This window comes from Varanus komodoensis, unplaced genomic scaffold (assembly GCF_004798865.1).
Source record: "Varanus komodoensis strain SLA01 unplaced genomic scaffold, ASM479886v1 scaffold19, whole genome shotgun sequence".
Classification (NCBI taxonomy): domain Eukaryota; kingdom Metazoa; phylum Chordata; class Lepidosauria; order Squamata; family Varanidae; genus Varanus; species Varanus komodoensis.
The window spans coordinates 7080575-7097289 of NW_025335550.1; the positions used below are offsets into that span (position 1 = coordinate 7080575).

The 16715-nt window shown below is 47.2% G+C and overlaps 2 protein-coding genes across 14 annotated transcripts in view; one reads left to right on the forward strand and one right to left on the reverse strand.

Annotated features, from left to right (window-relative positions):
• The window catches only part of RPGRIP1L (RPGRIP1 like), a 72500-nt gene extending 61943 nt beyond the window's left edge, over positions 1-10557 (reverse strand). The window contains exons 1-5 of one of the 8 annotated variants that reach the window (XR_006414478.1): positions 10193-10552; positions 7004-7086; positions 6126-6270; positions 3237-3535; positions 1785-1893 (exon numbers count right to left, since the gene is read on the reverse strand). Coding sequence is in view for 7 of the 8 variants with exons in the window: in XM_044427668.1 (XP_044283603.1) it covers positions 1785-1893; positions 3237-3535; positions 6126-6270; positions 7004-7079 (629 nt within the window). In the remaining variant the exon portion in view is untranslated. The other 7 variants (XM_044427668.1, XM_044427664.1, XM_044427663.1 and 4 more) reach the window with 7 other exon arrangements.
• Positions 10558-10819: 262 nt separating this feature from the next.
• FTO (FTO alpha-ketoglutarate dependent dioxygenase) overlaps positions 10820-16715 on the forward strand; it is a 233243-nt gene continuing 227347 nt past the window's right edge. For all 6 annotated transcript variants that reach the window (XM_044427731.1, XM_044427733.1, XM_044427730.1 and 3 more), the window contains exon 1: positions 10820-10928. In XM_044427731.1, the coding sequence (XP_044283666.1) occupies positions 10887-10928 (42 nt within the window). In that variant the 5' untranslated portion in view covers positions 10820-10886. The remainder of the gene's footprint in view (positions 10929-16715) is intronic.

Below are 16715 nucleotides of genomic sequence, written 5' to 3' on the forward strand. Positions count from 1 at the left end.
CTGTCAGTTCAGGGGACAAGAATCATTCAAAATGTGCACCATCCGATGCACCAATTTCTAAAAGATTCTGAACATGCAGGCATGCATTTTTCAATAGTTATTGCTGAAGCAATCCTGGAGCTGTTCCACTGCAGTAAAGTGGGCAGCCTCCCACTCTGTCTTCCTTGCATGTTTCCTTGCTCTCCGCTACAAATCATTTCTTGCAAGCTGCCTGCAGTTGGTGCCTATTAAACCTGACGAGGTGGATGCAGATGACCCCGTGAATTTCTGCGACCGCAGGCTTCCACTGAAGGTGTCCAACAAGGTCAAACAAGCTGTCACTTTATTGGTGCATCATGCTGTGAAACTCTGTGTATGTGTGTGTGCGTGTGTCTTGCAATGGTGGCTAGAAAAAAACTCTTCCACCCTCATTTGTATGCCTCAGAAGAACTCTGCTATCCAAAGGATGCTTCTACAGCATTTTTCTGGGTTCAGTTTTTAGGATTCTACCCCATCTCTGCTTCCGGTCCTCAGGGATCAACTTCTGGCTTTTCCATATCTAATACCGAAAGCACGCCTCATCCATTTGTGGAAGCCATTTTGGTCAATTGGGGTTGGAAAGGCATATGAATTCCTCTGGACAGGGGGCATAGCCTCAGCGAATGGCAATAACACATTGATCTCTTCCAGGCTTTAGTTTTTCCTGCGTGAAATGAAAGCTCTCACTGCTGCTGCGAAGAAACACACAGTAAAAGCCTGAAAAGTATTTTCCCTGTTTGAAAGCTCCCTGCATCATTTTCAGCTTCATTACTGCTTCAGTTTTGAGGAAGCCTCCAAACGGTGGTTCTCAGAGAAACAAAAGGCAGGCACTTTTCCTTCTGTGGGAAGAGCTTTCCCACAACCTTGCCCTATCAGTGCATCCTAGAAGACCAGTTGCAAAGTAAACGTTTTAAACACAAACCTGAAGGTGTTTGCCGCAGGAACACAAGATAGGCCCAGCTTCAAACCCTGGCTTTCCAAACCTGGTTAAATGGGGAACTGGAATAGTGATTCAACCACAATGCATCTCTTAAGCATGAGGAGTTGGTCAGGAAAATTTTCTCCAGGGAGATGGGTCAGGAAAAGGTATGTATTCCTATGATTAGCTCCTGATCTCTTAATGTTTGTTAACTGACTGGGGCTGTTACATCTTCACCAGTAGCAAATACAAAAGCAGGTATAAAGCCAAGCAAATAATTTAAGCCATGCCTCCCACACGCCATGTGTTACATGAAAATCAGTCACAGGGGGAAATCCACTGAGAACGTCTTAACTAAAATCATGGGGCTTGTGCAGTGGAATTTTAATTTTATCTAGACTAGGGTGCACCATCTTTCTGGCTGTAAGATTGCACTGAGTAGTGCCATGGGGACATGGACACAAAAACACACAGACTTGGGGATTTCTATCGTGACTTTTATTCCCGTCAGAGGAGAAAAGAAATGTCCCTAGCAAAGGAACCCTTTCTTTTCCTCTGACTGGAGATTAGAAATATGGAATGGCTTCCTTGGCAGAACGGGGAACCCCAAGCAGGGGCGGTTAGCCAGATACACTTTTTGCAACACTAGACCTTAGTCATTCTTTATTTATTCATTAAAATACTTAATAATTAAAATGTATTTATTAAAACATATGCATTGATTTTTAAATTAACATATTTTTAGGTCATCTTTGAGGGTAAACCCATGCCAAGGTGGCAGTAAACCGACGGACAACATTAGGCAAAGGACAAGATGGAAGAATGAAGAAAAATAGAAAAATCATACAAGTTTCTTATCTCTGTTCTTGCTTCTTCAAGTAAGTTCTGCCCATACTTGGGTGGCAGCGCCTGGGGGGATTTCAGTGACCGGATTTCTACATCCTGCAATCTCATTCCTAAGAAGAGAGGGAGGGAGGGTGAGAAACAAGAGGCGTCTTTATGTAAAGGTAAATGACCACACAGCGACAAAGCAGGCAGCCGCAGAGATACAGGGACTCGCAATTATGCGGTGCAGGTGCTCCCTCTGGAAGTGATGGTGGAGCCTGTGGGTGGCTCTCCAGGGAGGGTGTGCACACCCACAGGATGAGGAGCCTGAGTGGGGACACCCCGAATCCCCAGTGGGAGAGGACGGGAGAAGATCTCTGCCTCTGGTAGACCCTTTACCCTTGCAGAAGAATATTTATTTATTTTCCGATTTATATCCTGCTTTTTTCCTACAAAGGGCTCAAGGCAGCTTACATCATTCTCCTCCTCCATCTTATCCCCACAGCAACAGCCCTGTGAGGTGGGTTGGGCTGAGAGTCTGTGACTGGCCCAAAGTCACCCAGTTGGCTCCATGGCCGAGCGGGGACTCGAACCCGGATCGCCTGAGTCCCAGTCCCGTGCTCTTAACCACTGCACCACACTGGCTCACTGAATATTGCTGCCTCTGCTCCTTAAAGCCTTGCTGAGTGAGGGCGAAGTGATGCACACATTCAGCACACTGCTGCTTGTAGGGAACCTTGGCAGCACTAGTTCTAGTCACTGCTCAGCCATGGAGCCAACTGGGTGACTTTGGGCTATTCAAAGGCTCTCAGCCCAAACCACCTCACAGGAGGTTGTTGTGGGAAAAAGACTGAGTGCAGCAGAGGGAGAATATTGTAACCCACTCCGAGTTCTTGAAAGAAGCCAGGTTATAAATCTAATTAATAAATACATCTCTTGCAGGTGCGGGGTCTCATTTATCAGGCTTTATCCTGTGGAATACACTGAGTAGGACCAGCCTCCCATCCCTTGACTTTTAGACGGAGTGTGAAACATTCCTTTTTAACTAAGATTGTAAAATTATGTAGCTGTTTTAATTTTGGGAAGGTTTTCTGCCTTGTAGTTTCTGTTTCCAACTGTGCCCTGATGGGATCTTTCTTTTGCAAATAAGGAAAAACAGGGACATTGATACAGAAACTAATAAAAACTGAACCTCCTCAACATTGGTATCTGGGAAAAACGTTCCATTCATCCAGGGGTGGTTGACCAGCGATGCAAAGGTATTTCTCAGGGACCCGACTGACACACAGACCTAGTTGAATGGGCAAAGTTTAACCTGGGCGTGGCTCAAGGGCTCAGCACTGCTTTGCACACAGAAGGACCCGGGTTCAAGCGCTGGCATCCTGAGGAAGGGCTGGACATCTTGGCAGGGTCAATCATTCTGGGCTAGGAGGACCGAGCATCATAGGAGGCAGCACCTCATGCTCCTACTGACCTTTCTTGGCACGCTCTTGGACTCCAATGCCCTCAGTCGCTTTTCGGAGGCCGGTATTAATGCGTGCCTGGACATAGCTGTAGGGCGCGTGCTTGTGTCCCTGAAGCTGCAGCTGCTGCTTTGTCGAAATAAGCCGGTGGCGGATGGCCTCGTTCTGCTTCTCCAGGTCCTGAACTTTCTCCTGCAGCTGCTCGATCACTTCCTCCATTTCCACATCCTGGCCCAGCCGCCTGGGGCCGCCACTGGCTTGCTCGGCTTTCTTCTTGTCATTAACGAGCCGTATTAACTTGGTGGCCATCCTGCAGGGGAAAGCGGGGGGCGGGGGAGTGAATAACATCCATAGGATGGAAAGAGGGGTGAGCAGGGTGCTGGGCTGTGGGGGGGGGGGAGTCAGCATAAAAAGCATTCTGTTGAAAGGAACATAATCACTGTAAAGACTTCAGTACAAAACCTGAATAATAAATTTCAGGTTTTGATAGAACTATTACTGCCTGTGAAGAAGTCTTTGAAGATAATTGGAACCACTGGGCAGCAATCTGCTTTATAGCACTGACAAGCAACAGTTTCCTAAGGCTGATCATTTAAAGTTTAGTCAAGAGAGAGGGATGCGTATTTACTCCATATGCTGCTCAAATTTGGAACGCATGACCTTCCCGAGGAACTCTGTTAAGGATCGTTACAGAGTGGGGAAGTGGTGGGGCCATGCAGAAAACCTACGGCCCCATATGATATCAGCCCCCCCCCCGACACAAATTTTTTCACTCAGAATTGCTGTGAATGATGATTGTGTTCTAAAATATGGCATGTCTTTAATGAATTTCAAGGGTGTGGGAGTTGAAAATAGATGTATTGTTGCTAAGAGAGGAGAAAAACTAACTTTGATGCAACATGAACACAGACATTATCATTTCCTTGCAATTCAGTTTTTAAATCAGTCTCTGAAAGCAGGTAAGGATGGTATTCCTTACTTCACTGAACTGTCTTCCAAAAATGAGTTAATATACTGAATTTGTTTGTATATATGAAATATTTCCTTATGTTGATGCTTTATAATTTGACAATACTGATTTTTTGCAAAGAAGACAGTATTACAGGACTGCATATGCAACACATTCCACCGAGGCGGTGCTTCCAGTTGGAGTGCAAGAGTGCGGGGGGGGGGGGGCGGCAACCCAAACGCCTTCAGTTCTGGCAACAAGCAGGTGGGCAGGGCCTGCAGAGGCAGCTCTTCACAGCTCGTGTCGCCTCACTACATCATACGTTCAGCAAATAATACCGATGCGCTTAGGAGAGGTTTAGCGGTTAGCCGGGGGACATAATTAGACGCAGGAGGCATGGTTTTCATCTAGCTTTAAAAGGATACAAGTTTTGCTTTTGGCATCTCCAGAGTTGTACCTTTTGATTTCTCTTAGTTTTGGTAAACATGGAGAAGCCAGAACAAAAGGCAAGAGAGGGCACCGTGGGGGTGATGCAATGTACAAGAACAGAAAACACTTCCAGCAATGAATTTGGGGGTAGTGTGGAGGAACTTGGCACGCAAAGAAAGAAAAGGTGGCTTTGATGGAGGAGAGAACTTCAAGATTCTACAAAATTGGTCGCACATCTTCAAGAGCTGCATCTGCTTTACAGGGAGAGTCCCTCTCTCTCCCTCTTTCTCTCTTTTTTGCAGAGGTCCAGACGGGAAACTGAAAATGGAGACACACTTCATTCATCTAAAAGGGCTTCCTTTCTTTTACTACGATTTAGATTTACTCGCAAGCTTTTTGCTAAAAAGAACAAAAGCGTATGTGTGGGAAGAGAATGTTAATAGTTTCGAGATGTCTCAGGACAAGCAAACTGCCTGTAAGCGTTGCTTTGAAAGGCACAATAGAAACACAGGAAATCTGTCTAGGACGGGAAGGTATCAGAAAGCCAATTCCTGTAGTGGAGCAAGATACGTAAAGCCCAGAAGCCCTGCAGGCTGCCTCCTACACCACATGGCTTTACTTCCGTGGCATGGCACTGACGGCCACCGATCTGAATTCTCACGGAGGAGAAGGCCTGTGACGGCTGCCAGGTCACTACATAGTACTTCCAGTATCAGAGGCCATGTGCCTGTGTATCCCAGTTGCTAGACAGCACAAGCCCTGCTTGTGGGATCTCATGGGCAGCCAGTCCGGCCTCCGTGTGAGCACAGAGCTCAACAGGTCTGATCCAGCAAAGCAATTCTGATGTTCTTAGAGGTGCTCGTCCATAAAAGGTGAACAGATGTGAACCGCTCAGGTGGCGAGAGGAAGGGCTTGCTGCAATCTTTTCTGCTTACTGCACTCATTCCTAGGAGCTTCTGACCAGGCTGCGGCCGTGTATGCCCGACAGACATCCTGTCTGGACTACTGCAACACAGTCCACATGGGGCTGCCTTTGAAAACTGTTCAGAAACTTTGGAAGTGCCTAAGGCTGTGGCCAGACTGTGGACTGGGGCCGGTGGCAGGAGCCCTTCCAACGGCTTTGTGACAAGGGCTTCACCGGTCTATTTCTGGGCAAAATTCAAAGTGCTGGTTAGGAGCCATCAAGGCCTAAGCAGCTTCAGGCCAGGCAGCCTGACATGCTGCCTTCTTCCAGGCTGGTTCCTAAGAACTTCTGGAGAAGATAAGTTTGATGGCCCGATGGAAAAGGGCCTTCTTGACCGCTCGCTAGCTGTGGAACTGCCATACAAGGCTGGCTCTGCTCCCCCTCTGCTGTCCTTCTGCACTTATTCAAGTGGGTCTTTGATGCGTAATCTGATCTGTTGGTTTCGGGGCTGTTTTTTTACCCCCTTAGCGTTGTGTTTTTATTTGTGTTTAATCGATTGCATAGTAAGTTCGATTATGCAATTGATTGATTAGTGAGTGTTGTTCCAGGAAATCAGACCTTTTGATTTTATCCTCTTGCTTGTGTGAGTGCTGCTTAAGTAAGATATTCTCCTCATGCAGGCGAAGGTATCGGTCTTCCAGCTCTTCTCGGCTGATGCGTGAAACGGTTTGCCGGGCTTTCGCATTTTGGGCAGCTGATGACTCTATGGAAAAGGAGCGTGACTCAATGAGACATTTTTCCCTGAGGCTTACAAACTACCTCAGGTCGCTAAACAGATATACTCCGGCATTTCTGGCTGAAGTAGGCTTCTTAGGAAGGAAAGCTGGGAATGATGGGCGATGTAGTCTGGCACATCTGGAGGGCACCAGACTGGACTAGTGTTGGGATTTGAGCAGGGAGACCACAATTCAAATCCCCCTTCAGCCAGAAAACATAATGGATGACCTTGGACCAGTAATTATTTGAATAACCAACTTGTGAAGATCCAGGAATGAAGAACATGGATCTTGCACCAAGTGCCTTGGAGGTTAGGTGGAATAAAATGAAACAGCCTAATATTTCTGTACATTTTGGGTTTTGCAGTCTCTCATAAATTGCTCTGTAATTTGCTTCTACCTCTGTCCCGTCTACAGTGCTCTGATTATCAATTATTTCCTGGATCACCTTTGCTCAGTCTCTGATTATTATTATTTTAAAAATTCTGCCATGCAATCTAAAAGACTGGGCACACCGGGGCCCCAGGAGGGCTGGATGTGGGCCGTGAGCCTGAGGTTCCCCACCTCTCCTCTGCGCTCTCCAGAGCGTTCTACTCAGGCCGTCTAGCCCATGGATCCCATTTCCTTAATCCTCTGTGTGCATTTATCCAGACAACCAGTCTGCGGCACGAGTGTTTAAAGTAGGCAACAAATTACAGTTTGTAAGAGGCAGTTACAAACCTTGTAGCCCTCCAAAATTCAGGCCTACATCTCTCACTGGTAGGTCCTCTGATGTTTCATCAGCCATGGCAGACATGGCTGAGCTGTGGATGACAAGGCACAAATGATTTATTTCTGTCTGCAAAGTGAATTGTAAAACCAAAGCTCATTGCAAATTTCCTGAGATTAAATTAAAGAGAAAGGTAATGACAGATTCTTGCAGAATTCTTTCAGAACCTCTATACCACACACAGACTTCAATGCTGTGGGCATAATCAACTTCCATTTAAAATGTTACTTTATGCATATCCCTTCCTCAGGAAAGACACCTATAATTTGTTTAAATGAAAAAATTTAATGGTCTAAATCCAGATGGACATGCCCAAGTTCAAAAGATTTGAAATGATAAACAATCAATAGGACAGTGCAGGAACAAGGATTTGTAATTTTTCTGTACTAAAGTAAGTCGAAAATAATATCCAGGTACTTCAATGAGCACTACTAAATCACAGTTCAGTGTTAAAAGTACCCCCCACGTGTTTTTTTGTTAGTCTGTTTCTGTTTCTGATCCTAACAAATGATGGTTAAGCTAAACTATGGTTTGCTGAAACAAGTCAACTTCAAACTAAGGGTGATGAAGTTGGCTATTTGAACAATACACAGTTAAGATTAACCACAGTTTAGGGTGGGGATGACAAGCTAAGTTGTGGTGATTCTAAAATGGAGGTGGAAACTTTGGAACTCCTCTTTGTAGCACACAGGAGGAAGAGAAGGGCTTAGGAATCTACAAGTCTGAAGCCTGGAACAGCTCTTTATTGTCATGTAAATCCATGGTTTAACATTACGTCAGCCCTTCCCAACTAGCTTGAACCTAACACTGTTGATTTTTCAATCAGGGCATTCTTTCAGTGGGATCGCCAAAATTCTCAGCAACATTTGAAGGGTTGTATCATTCCTGTTCTATCTGAAATGAGCCAGAACAGAGGCTCTGGGGACGACTGCATGGTTGGTGGAGCTGGCTGGGACTGATGCAGCCTTCAGCGCATTAGTCTTTTTAAAGAGAAGCAGCACTACCAGGAAGTTACAGGTGTGTGCTATGAAGATGACAGGGGAAGATGGAACTCTGGTGGGGCACACCACCGCTGTCAGCTGGAGGGAGTGATTCCATTTCAGGAAAGCTTTTGAGGGCCACGTGTCAGAGGTGCTTGGGGAGGAGGCGAGCGTAGTAGGGCCAAAATACAAAAATAACAGCATAACTTCTTTGCGAGCTCTTACTGCTACTAACTTGGCCTTAGGAGTGGTATTTTACTTTTGGAATGAGGAAAAATGCATAAAAGCTAAGAAATAGCCAAAGGATGGCTGGTGGAAAAAAAGCAGCCCCCCCCCCCCCGAAACAGAGCTATTCGGTAATTAGGTTGGGGAACCATTTCATTAGAGCCAATGGAACAATTTTCTCTACCTAAATGCATTAGATCTTTTTGTGTGGATGACAGAAAAATGCCCAGATAAGTATGCACAAATGTTTCTTGTGTATACAGGAGAGAGGCTAGCCATACCCACTGTAGCTTTGACCCCTACTTTTGGGAGAAAACGTGCCCCAAAGAAGGTCCCCCAGAAAGAAATTTGTCCCCTGGGAGTGGAAGGAGTCCAAATCTGAATGCGGCAGTCATTTGTCTGTCGATGTAACTGCATGTCGACAGTGTGGTGTAGTGGTTAAGAGCCTGGGACTGCCACTCAGACGATCTGGGTTCTAGTCCCCGCTCGGCCATGGAACCAACTGGGTGACTTTGGGCCAGTCACAAACTCTCAGCCCAACCTACCTCACAGGGTTGTTGTTGTGGGGATAAGATGGAGGAGGAGAGATGATGTAAGCTGCCTTGAGCCCTTTGTAGGAAAAAGGCAGGATACAAATTGCAATGTAAATAAATAAAAAATAAATGTCCCACCAATCCTTTTCTAAGAAGGGCAAAGATCCTTCTTAAAGCAACCTGTGTGACTGTAAACTGCTACTAAATATGCAGGGGACTAAATTTTTATTTGCCCGTTGCTAGCCAGGTCAAAAATTGTACCTGCCAATTCCTATTCCCCATGTGGGCATCCCTTCTGCTCCTGTTGGCTTTTCTCAATTTGGGCCCTGAGCACCTTGGCTCATGTACCCCTTGTCTTATGTGAGGACAGAGACTGAAAGGTTTCACTTTTGGAACAAACTGCAGTTCCTGATGGCATGAAACCCACCATTCCATGGTGCAGAATGATGTGAGTTGCAGTCCAGCAAGAACTGGAGGGTCCCATGGTCCCATTCTGATCTACTTTAAGCAGGAGCTAAGTCTGGATTCAACCCACTGTTTATTTGCATCGATTGTTTGTATAACAATAGACACACACACATGTAGCTTTAAAAGTATCAAACAGCACTTCAGGGAAGTTTGCCCTGGATGCTACGGGGATACAAGAAGGGAACAATGCTATGAATTCTACACGTGGCTGCCTGGCAACTGCACCCACCACACACACAGTACATCACACAAACAACCTGATTCCATTGATCGTATACACGTATGTCAACGTAACACTCAATTACAAACACAAGCATTCATGCACACACTGGATCACACACACACTGCATTCGTTGTTGGTCCGGGTGGTCAAATCTGACACGTGAAGATCCTATGAAGGAAAGCCCTCCAGAATGGCTGAACCAGGACAGCCCTGCTCTTCAAGGCGGTGGCTTCCTTACAAAGTCCTTATACACAATGTACACATATACATAAATGGATTGCATGTATGTGTATGTAGTCCGAAGGTACACTTTCTGTGGGATGTATAAACACTTTCAATCACTTATCCAAATGCACACAAGCAAACACGCACACTCTATATCACACCCACTTATTCTGAGTATATTTGATCAGGTAGAAGTATAGCTACATAACATAAACAAGAACATATAAATAGACACGTGCACAGATGCATATTATACGTATGCACACCCCACACATTCATACACATACCAGCTCACACTGATTGCATGCATGTGTTCGTGATACACACTGATGGATACACACCCAAACGTGCAGATTGCATATCTGCATATTCTTTCTCATATATACCATGCATGCATGCTCCCATTTTATTGGAGCCCCTGATTTATGGTGAGGCACCCCAGAATCCCTTGCAGGACCGGGTGGCCTCATCGAAGGGCAACCCTACCTCGCAGGGTTGTTGTGGGGACAGATCCGACTGGGGAATCCCGGAATCCCACCGGGGTTCCTCGTAGGGAAAAAGACTGGGGTATAACTGTAAGGAATCGAGGCAGATAAAATGCGGGGAGGCCTTCTAGCAAATAAATACCGAATCAAACAAAGCTATCGCATGCTGCGGAGGGTCCCGCGAGAAGCCGCGGAGGGATCTCGGGAGAAACGGCCGGGAGGACCGTCCGGCGCGCTCCCTCGCCCCACCCAGGCCTCCTCGGGAGCCAGACGCCTCCCGGGGAGCCCGCACTCACGGCCGCCCGGTCCTCCGCCGGCTCCCCTCCGCATCCTCCGCTAGCAACAGCCCCGTTGCTACCTCGCCGGCCACTTCCGCCCTCAGCCGAGCGGGAGGGGCGGGCTTCCGATGCCGCGCCCTCTTTCCCCGCCGAGGCTTCTGGGAGTTGAGGTTCCAAGCCGGGAATCCCGCCCCTCGCTCCCTGGGCGAGGCGCGACCGGCGGAGGCACGCATGCGCGCTCCCTCCCGGGCCTTCCCCGCGGACGGCCGCTGCGCGGTGCATCTCGGGAGTTGTGGTTCCTCGGGGGCCGGGCCAAGCTAGCCGCCTGGTCTGCGGAAGGCGCACGCGGCTGTGCCGGGAAGGAGCCTGCTCCCTTTTCACGGGCGGGCGTTTCGCCTGCGGAGCAGTGGCCGCGTGATGAAGAAGAGCGGAGCAGGCGAGAGAGAGAAGGATGCCAAGGTAAATCCTGCCCGGGAGAGCCAGCCAGGTGGAGACGGGGGCAGCCGTGCAGCATCGCTTGCGCCTCCTCCCCGGAATGCGCGTCCACACGTCACTGAGCCGTGCAATCCTAAGCGAGCTGCCTGAACGTGCGCCCCGTGAAAGTCCAACCCTCCGGGCGGACTCGCAAGCGGACTGCCCCGAGAGTGCAATTCTGGGCACGTCTGCGTGGATGCAAGCCCCGGTAATTAACTGCACTCCTTTGCACCTGGAAGTCAGCTCCACTCTGTGCAGTCGTGTGCTTACAAACTTAAGACCTGCTGCTTTTAATTTGGTTTGTTCTCCTGTAAGCCTGGCCCCTGTGATTTCTGCGGGGTGCCCCGGAGGACGTGCGTGCAATTCTAGAGCCCGATCTGTATCGTATTTAATCAAATATAAGTCCCACTGGGTTCTTAGCCCAGTTAAATGTGCACAGAATTGCGATGGCTTACAAATAACAGTCTGATGATTGGTCGCATCTATAGTCTACTCTTCCTCCATGCAGTGCAGGGCAGATGGTTCTCTCCACACTTCTATCCCCACAGCAATCCTGTGAGGTATGTTAAGCCAAGCTCAGAGTCACCCTATGGGCTGATAGCTAGAAGGAGATCTGTATCTGGATTCTTCTCTCTCAGTCCCAAATCCCAAACTGTAACCATGATCATACAATGCTGATTTTCCAAAAGGAAGGCCTATGGCTTTTGATGGCCCTTACTCCCTGGTAAGGGTGCCTAAGAACAAAACCTGACATCCCTTCCTAATGTTTTGCTCACTCAGAAGAGTCCGTGACATCTTCAAGTTTAACAGATTTATTGTGTCAGAAGCTGAAAGAGGGAGTCTGAGTTATCCCTCACTCAGAGGGGAACCTCACTGGGCGATTTTGGACCTGCCCATGTCTCCTAGCCTATCTTACCTTGCAGAGTTCTTGGATGACACTAGGAAAGAGGTGTGCGTTCCCTTGCGCTCCCCAGAAGAAACACAGGCTGTAAAGGGAACAAACGTGGCATGTTTCAGGTTGCTACTACCCTCTTTGTGGTTGCTTGCTGAAAAACCCCTCTCTCTCTGGAAATGGTTACTGAGAAGCAAGACACACTGTGTTTGTTTGTGCTATCTCCCAGATAAATGGGTAAGATTGAAACAGTGCGGTGTTATTCTGTATCTCTTCCGATAGGGGCTTATTTACATTATCAGAGCTTATTTCCAAGAATTTGGAACTTGGGAGAGGTGGAATCTGAGCTCCAAAATACAGGGCTACTTTTTGCACCCAAATAAGGAGGGTGCTGAGGAAGAATGCGTCAGTCTCTCAGTTTTGTACTATGCTAATGGCGGGGGGGTTGGGGAGGGGTTAGGGTGTGCAAGAGAGGTGTTTGTGGGTACCACATCGGAGGACCCAGGAGTATTAAGTCCTTGCTAAGATGGGCCAGTGGTTCCATCTCTCTGTGTAATCTTTCTGGTCTTCTCTGCGCCTGAGATCTCTCTCTATCATCCCCAAGCATAAATTACTGCTGAGTTACGATTTTTTGTCAAGGGAACTAACTTTCTGAGATGGTTCTGTCAATGGAAATTGTCCGGTGGGATGGGCCTGAAGCTGCGTTATTGGCCCCAAATGCTATTAATGAGACAGCTTATTGAGAAATAGTGTGTGTTTGATGTAATACATCGCCCCTGTGTTGGCAACACGGTGCACGGATTCAGGAGGGGAGAGGGGGACGAAACTCAAGATGGAGAGCATGGCAAATGTGCTGTGCTTTAAAATTCATCACACCGACTGTGGTTCAAATTGCCCCAGCTGTTAATGCTGGGACCATTACAGTAATGGCTTCTGCAAATGAAGGAGAACCAACACACACACACGGTTTATTACCAGAGGGGTAATTTTCTTTTCATCTGTAATAGCAGCAGAACCTCGTATTGATCAGCCCATCAAGATTCTAATCCTCTGTAAAATTACTTGTTATAACTGAAAATGTGTTAATCCAAATCAGCCAATGTCCCGACTTTCTGCTTGCTATTGAATACTGGCCATTAGATGGTTTATTTTTCATGATTTAAGGCCTTTAAACATTGATAACAGTTGGGTCTTCCTTTGCGGGAAGGGGTGCTTAATCTTTGCTCATAGCACACGGATGTCTTCTGCTTTTAAACAGAACATCAGCCACTTAATTAAGGAGCAATGTCTGTCTTGCTGCCCAGAGTTATACTGGTGCTTTTGGCAGATTTATTGAGAGGCTAAATATAAACCTGGATGTAAAACTTGTGTGTGGGTTTCTCTGATTATGTTAGTTTATATTTGTTTATTTAAATGAATACATGTGATTCTGCTCCCTAAAAGGACCTTGAGGTGGCTTATAGTCCATCGTCTGTGGGACTGGGACTCAGGGGACCTGGGTTCAAGTCCCCACTCGGCCATGGAGCCAACACAGTGACTTTGGGCCAGTCACAAATGCTCAGCCCAGTCTACCTCACAGGGTTGCTGTTGGGGGGGACAAGAGTGAGAGCAGCAGGAGGAGAATTAGGTAAGCTGCTTTGAGATCATAGTTCATTGAGGAAAAAGTAGGGTATAAATCTAATAAATAAACAAGCAGGTAGGTACCTAACACACAAGGAAAGTGGGTTGGGGAAGGAAGAGGAAAAATAACGGGGAGAATGGCCCCGCTTCCCATCCCATTGCCCAGGAGGGGAGAGGACAGTTCAACAGTCTGCGAATAAGGCCAGGATGAAACTTACACAGTGAAACTTAAATGAAATAAATGAATAAATATTTTTCTAGGTTGCATATAGAAAGCTCATCAGAAACATCTGAAGATGCAAGGTACTTGTTGTTTATGGTAATCTTCTTAAATCAGTGTCCTTTATGGAGTCCAGCCAACTCATGTTTGGTCTTCTCCTGCCTTCAAAATTCTAGCATGATGGTCTTCTCCAAGCAATCTTGCCTTCCCATGATGTGCCCAAAGCACAACAGCTTCAGTTTTGTCATTTATTATTTCAGGGCAGATTCTGGCTTGTTTGATCCAGGATGCCCTTGTTTGTCTCTCTGTCAGTCTGGCATATTCACAAACTCTGTTCCAGCACCATGGTCTGGAACAAGCTTCTGAATACAGAATGTTTGAAAAGATCACAAAAGCTTGCCTAACTTTTTCAGGGCCTGCACTAAAGCAGGTCTCTGTAGGTACCATTGTTCGTTTCCCTGGCAGTAGCTACATCAAATGACATTCTTCTGCTAATGAGTACAAGTGTATTTTCTGTGTGCTTCCCATTGTGTTCTGGTTTTAAATAGTGAGAAGTTCTGAAGTTACGAAATGTGCAGATTTAGTAGTTCCGACAGCTTTTCTTTCATTATGCCTCAGTTGCACACTGGCCCCTTCATTAAAGGATTGTGTGTGTCTCTCTGAATTTTGTCCAGCTCGATTTTCCCCTTTCCCTGCAGCTCATCCCGGTGCTTTTATTTAAGGTGATAAAGTTACTTTAGTACAACTGCCGTCACCACCTCTGCCCTCAGCTAATCAAATACTTTAGCTGGAGGGAAGCATCTATCTCGCACTTTCATTATTATTATTTTTGTAGCTGTAAAGATACATATATATATATATATGGTGTCAGGAGAAGGCTGTAACGGTGAAACGAGGTATTGATCTGCTGTATTTGGCAATTTCTTTCTACCTTGCCATCGATATCATGTCAGCCTTCGACTGTACTGTAGTTGACCTCACAAATAGCTACCTCGTTATGTTCCCATTGGATTCAGATGATATACTATGCTGAAGACTAAATCAATGAATGATTATAAACTTTTGAGTATTATTTCATGACCCTGAGGCAACCGGGGTGTCATGCGCGGAATGCTTGAAATGATACCACATGTGGGAAAGTAGCAAGCCTGCTCTTTCGGGGAGCGACCAGCCGGCTTTGCACCCGAGATGGAAGCACGGGTGTGAGCTGGACGCCTTCCGACCTCCAAGGGGGAAGTGGCCTGACTTCATGTCCCTCCTTGTTTTGGCGCCTCGCTCAGTTGACATCTCCGTCCCCACTTCTGTTCTCCATCCCCGCAGTGGCTCCTTCAGCGCTGGTGTTGGGACTGCATCCTTCACCACATCTGAGGGCAGTGGGCTGGTTTAGGATGGGGGGCGAGCCATGTGGTCCCCAGAAGGATCTATCCAGTGCTTCACTGACTCTACTGGTCCCCTGTCATCAGCTGCCAGAGACTGCTCTCTCACTCTGCCTTACAGCCGGGCTGGCCCTGAGTCCCAGTGCCCAGAAGTTCAGATGGAAGTCCAGGCTGGATAAGAGCTCTTCTCGCTGGCGTATAGTTTTCTGTGTGGAGGGCTTTGTGTGTGTGTGCTGATCCCGTCACTAAGAACTAGGCCTGTTCCTACCCAAAGCTGACCCAAGACAATTCACTGATCCAACTAACAGCTCAGTTTGATGGCATAGTCTGATGGACTATGTCTTTAGAAGTCTTTAGAAGCATGGGATTTTAGAGTGAGTGGGGACTCCGGATCCCATTCAGCATATCGGCCCTTGCTTAGTGTCCCTGCAGCATCCCACGCAGGTGGTCTTCCCAGCATGGAAGAGCTCCCCATGGCTGAGGAAGCCTGTTCTACTGTCAAGGAGCCCTTCTCGTGAACGTTTCTTTGCAACTTCTATACGTTAGTCGTACTGTTGCCCTGTGGAACAGCCTTAAACAAATCGGGTCTGTCTTTTGAGCATGAGCCTTTGAAAAGTTGAAGGACTCATCTCCCCATCCTATTCTTTCAATGCTTTCTCTTGGGACCTGTTTGCCAGGCCATTGAGGGATTGCAAGGAAGCATTTATGTTGCCCTCTATAACAGCAAATTCCATCCTTTCTTCTCCACCCCACTTTTTATTCCCGAAACAACCCCAAGAGGTAATCTGTGAGAGAGTGGCTTCCTGCTACCAGGTCACCTGTGGTCCTTTACGGCTGATAAAAGATTTGAACCCAGGTCCTCAAGCTCCAAATCCCACACTCAGCTCCCTGATTTGGGGTGTGTCCCACAGATCTTGTCCTAATTCCTTGGCAACCTGAAGAATGTTGTGGTCTCAGTTGACCTGGTTGGGTTTGTTCTGTCAGGATGGAGCTACTTAAATGGTTTTCACTGCATGCGGAGGTCTGGGTAGGCTTGTCCAAGCCAAGTTCTTGGCTGCTTTTGTGGGGAAGAAGTGCTAGGCACTGAGTGCTGGATTAGGGGGTGTTCATGGGAGTGAGCGAATGAGAGACGAAGACAAGCAAGGGGTAGATGTGATGGGGTATGCATCAGATTGGAGCCCATAAAGCCATATTCCCCAGTGGAAAAATCCTAGTCTCAATGCCATGCATGTAATCATGAGGAAGACCCGTGCTGTAATTGGATGGGATAAAAATACCCAAACAAACAAACAAACAAACGAAAGGTTGCAATATACGAGTGGGCTGCAGGAGATAGAAAGCTGCCTTATACTCAGTTAGACCGTTGGTCCCTCTAGCCCTGTATTACCAACACAGGCTGGCAGCAGCTCTTCAAGGATTTGGGCAGGAATGATCAAGCCTGGCCCCTTCTGCATGAGGGCGGCTCCCCAGAACCTTGCAACGTGGAGTCCTCTTGTCCATTCCTTGCCAGTCAGCTCTGCCCTGTTCCATGTTACTCCATTCCTGTTTCCCAATTTTTGTCCTTTCTAATAGACCCAAATCCTCTTTAGGGGTTCTCTCCTTAGGTAGACCCTGCTCTGTAGAATTTTTGCATGCTGCAGCTCCTGTTCTCTCCCACAGGGTGC